General features: G+C 44.5%; 1 protein-coding gene across 1 annotated transcript; it reads left to right on the top strand.

Moving 5' to 3' along the window:
* The first annotated feature begins 456 nt into the window (after window positions 1–456).
* Window positions 457–1,846, top strand: TAS2R60 (taste 2 receptor member 60). The gene is given in 6 exon segments (XM_058723999.1): window positions 457–664; window positions 667–879; window positions 882–911; window positions 914–1,072; window positions 1,075–1,119; window positions 1,122–1,846. Coding segments are annotated over 6 exon segments (927 nt in total). The 3' UTR covers window positions 1,394–1,846.
* Window positions 1,847–4,042: the final 2,196 nt, after the last annotated feature.

Raw genomic sequence — 4,042 nt, 5'->3', positions numbered from 1 at the left:
TCGGGAGGGTATTCCAAAAGCACCTACTTCATAGGGTCACAGTGGGAACTAGCACGATGGAAAACATTTAGAAAAATGCCTGGAATGAACAGCCAGTTGATGGATGTGAGCTCTGATGGTCGTTAGGTGTTAGCTTAGAGAAGTAGAACTTTCTGTGTAAGGGATGCTAAATGCAAGTGCCTGCCTGATACAGTGTTCATGCCAGTGTTGACATGGGCAGAGAGTGGGCAGAGGAGGGGCAGGCAAGTTCAGGGGCAGGCAGGGGGACTTTTGACACTGAGCCTTAGCAATATTTGCATCTGTTTTGAGAAGAAGAAACCTCTTTACCCTCAGGAGATAACCCGTGTCCTCTACACTTGGGGGCAGCTAGAGGGGTAAACATGATGTAGGAGCTTCCAGAACCACCCAACAGGAATAGACCTCGAAGTCTTGGGACCCATCTAGTGCACAGGAGAGATGAATGGAGATGACATGATTCCAGGATCTCCAGTGACTGATAAGAGAGCCATCATCTTGGCTATCGTTTTATTATTTTTGTGCCTGGTGGCAGCAGTGAGCAATGGCTTCATCACTGCAGCTCTGGACGTGGAGTGGTTGCTACAGAGAACACTGTTACCTTGTGATAAATTATTAGTCAGCCTGGGGGCCTCTTGCCTCTGTCTGCAGTGGGTGTGATGAGGAAGACCATTTATATTTTCCTGTATCCAGAGGCCTTCCCATCCAACCTTGTACTGCAGTTCCTAGCCTTCTGGCGGGACTGGCCATCTTACGGTTCTCCACCTACCTAGCTCAGTGTCTTCCATTGCATGAAAATTGCAACCTTCACCCTCCCCAACTTCCTCTGGCTAAAATAGAAGGTGTCTGGGTTGGTTGCATGGATGCTGTAGGGCTCTCCAACTTGAGCACCATCTTATTTTCATAGGCAACCAGAGCTTGTAACAGTACTTTGTAAGGAGAAGGTTGCAATCTGGGAATGCCATTGAGAATACCGTAAGACCATATGAGAAATTCTACTTCTCCTGTTTAAAACTTGTTAGCTGGACAGTCGTTACCGTCGTCTTCCTTTTCGGCATGGTTTGGTCATGTCTCTGGAAAGACACACTAAGAAGGTCTGCCTGTCCATTGTGGCTTTTGTGAGCCCAGGGCCCAGGCGCACAACCAGGTTCTCCTGGCTCTCATGTCCTTTTCCGTCCTCTCTACCTCCTGTTTTCTGTCACTGGTGCTCAATGCTGCAGGTGTTTTTCCATTTTGGGACCCTAGCTACTGGGTGTGGCAGGCAGTGATTTATCTGTGCTCAGCAGTCCCCATCACTGCACTTGAGCAACCCCCGGCCGAGAGGTGTGGTGGAGAGGGGTTGCTGTGCAGGGTGCTGGGCATCGTGAGTTGCGATTGATGGAAAACCTCAGAGACACTAAGGCAGAGGGCATGGTGCAATGGGACATGGCTTCTTTAAATCCCTTTGCCACTTTTAATGTTCCTTTCCTCTCTGCTACGTTTCACGAGGAGAATGACTTCTATGAAATAGGATTTCAAGGTGGGATCGAAGGTCCTGAGATAATGGGGTAGCGTCACTGATGTACAACCCAGCAAGTCTGTGGCCAAGGCAGCTGTGTTCCCTGTGGGGCTTGATGTGGCTAGAGTCAGGAAACTTTTACTTTCCCTGTGATCGGTCTCTTGGAGGGTAAAATTATCCTTCTGGAGACTGGATGCGAGGATCCTGACGCACCATTCAATTTTTATCTGTTGAGTCAGACTGGAGAAGATATTTGGAACCTCAGTTTTCCTCTGGCTTCATGCTGTAAACCACGTTTTCTTTTCTTTTCTTTCCTTGTCTTTTTTCTTTCCTTTTCTTCCTCCTCCCTCTTCTTTTTTCTTTTCTTTTCTTTTCTTTTTTCTTTTCTTTTCTTTTCTTTTCTTTTCTTTTCTTTTCTTTTCTTTTCTTTTCCTTTTCCTTTTCCTTTTCCTTTTCCTTTTCCTTTTCCTTTTCCTTTTCCTTTTCCTTTTCCTTTTCCTTTCTCTTTTCTTTCATCACTTAACTGTTTTCCAGCCATCTACTTCAGTGAAGTCTTCCTCCTTCTGTGCAAGAGTTTCTCATGTCTGAACTCTCTTCACAGAGCATGGGTCTGGTTGTGCCTGTGTTTGGTAGTATGTGTTATTTAGGATTTGTATGTTTGCAGATGACCTTTGGAGATCCCTGTGAAAGTTAGGGGGTCATGCTTTATATATTGCTTATGTTCTCCACAGTGGCCTATTCTGTTAGTCTGTTTCATAAATGTTAAGGTCCACGAACCCAGATGTGACTTTTGTTTATGCTGATATTGGGACCTTCTGAAATTTTTGACTTGGGAAGGTTCATCTATAGCTATATGACAAGATTTAAGAATAAAAGACTTGGGTTTGGTTTGGTGAAGAATGCAGGCTGCTTTTCTGCCTTCCATAGATCTTTTTAAACCTTCCTTAAGCTCAGTTACCTCTTGAACCATTCAAAGTAAGGTCCCTAGCCTTCCCTCTATTGGCTTTATTTGATTTTTAAGGTTTATTTATTTTGAGAGAGAGAGAGAGAGAGAGAGAGAGAGAGAGAGAGAGAGAGAGAAAGAGAATGAATCCCAAACACGTTCTCCAAGCTCAGCGCAGAGCCTGACACAGGGCTTGAACTCATGAACCATGAGATCATGACATGAGCTGAAATTGGACCCTTAACCACCGGATAGTACCATGAACATTTCAAACTTAGCAAGTCCACAGTGGATGTCCTTTCTCTCCTCTTCGTCTTCCTTCCCCACCCCCCCCCACCAGCCCCCTCTACTGCTCAGCTGGATCTATTTTTTCTATTATTTATGTCCAGTACACCAGGCTTACCACCTCTGAGATAATTTTCTCTCCCCATCTCTGCTGAGCCCTTGAATCTAATCAGCAGCTTATCTCCAGTTGCTACTTCTGCAAAGTCTCTATTATCTGTCCCTTCCTTCCCATTCCCATGGATTCTATTATTGATTAGACTGTCCTCCTCTCTCACCTGCGCTGCTAAAATTTCCTCTTCACCTCTTGGTCCATTACACTCTCCCTTCCCCCCATCCCAGTCAAAACTACCATTGCCAGATTCATCCCTTGAAGGCATAATTAACCATTTCCACCCACACTCACCGCCTCTCAGTGCCTAGACATGAAGCACAGGGTCCCCAAACCTGGCATTCACGGACCTCCACAATACGGCAATAATTTTATCTTCCTTTGTGTTGATTTTACGAGAATTCTGTTTTGTAGCAAAATCTGGATTTTCATTGTTTTCAACATACCTGGAGTTCCCTCCCTGATGTACTGAAAGGTGATCTCTTATCCCCACATCTACCTGTGAAAATCCTATTTAATTTTTTCCCCCTATTTAACCTTTAAAGGTTAATTCCAGTGACTTCTCTTCCAGGAAGCTTTTCTGGTTTACTACCTCCCAGGTTTTGATCTCTCTGACCTTTGAGGACATATTACTCAGTTGTGACATGAATTCTGTTCTGTGGTGGTATGATCTGTATTCATATTTTATCCTCCCTAGTATATTAAAAATTACTTTTTAATGTTTATTTTGTTTTGAGAGAGAAAGCGAGTGAGCCGGGGAGGGGCAGAGAGAGAGAGGGAGACAAAGAATCTGAAGCAGGCTTCAGGCTCTGAGCCCGACATAGGGCTCGAATTCATGAACCTGGAGATCATTACTTGAGCTGAAATCGGCCACTTAACTGACTGAGCCACCCGGGCGCCCTGTCTCCCCAGTATGTTTTAAAGTTTTTGAAAGCATGGCTGCCTTACACTTTTCTACGTGTTCCTTGAAGCACTTATAAATACTTGATACACTGAACGGAATAATTCTCTTGCACCTGGACCCAGCCCTAAGCACATGGATTTTTGTCTGTACATTTATCTCTGGGCTACCTACTACCTTTTAATACTGATGTTTGAGCTGTATTTCCTTCACTATCTGGCCATCTCATTTTTGGAGGTCAGCCTTATATTCTGTTTCTCTTTGACCAATGCACAGTGTAGAAATAATAAA

Source organism: Neofelis nebulosa, chromosome 4, assembly GCF_028018385.1.
Source record: "Neofelis nebulosa isolate mNeoNeb1 chromosome 4, mNeoNeb1.pri, whole genome shotgun sequence".
NCBI lineage: Eukaryota > Metazoa > Chordata > Mammalia > Carnivora > Felidae > Neofelis > Neofelis nebulosa.
Note: the sequence above shows the minus strand (reverse complement) of the source record. Positions and strands in the feature narration are given on the sequence as shown.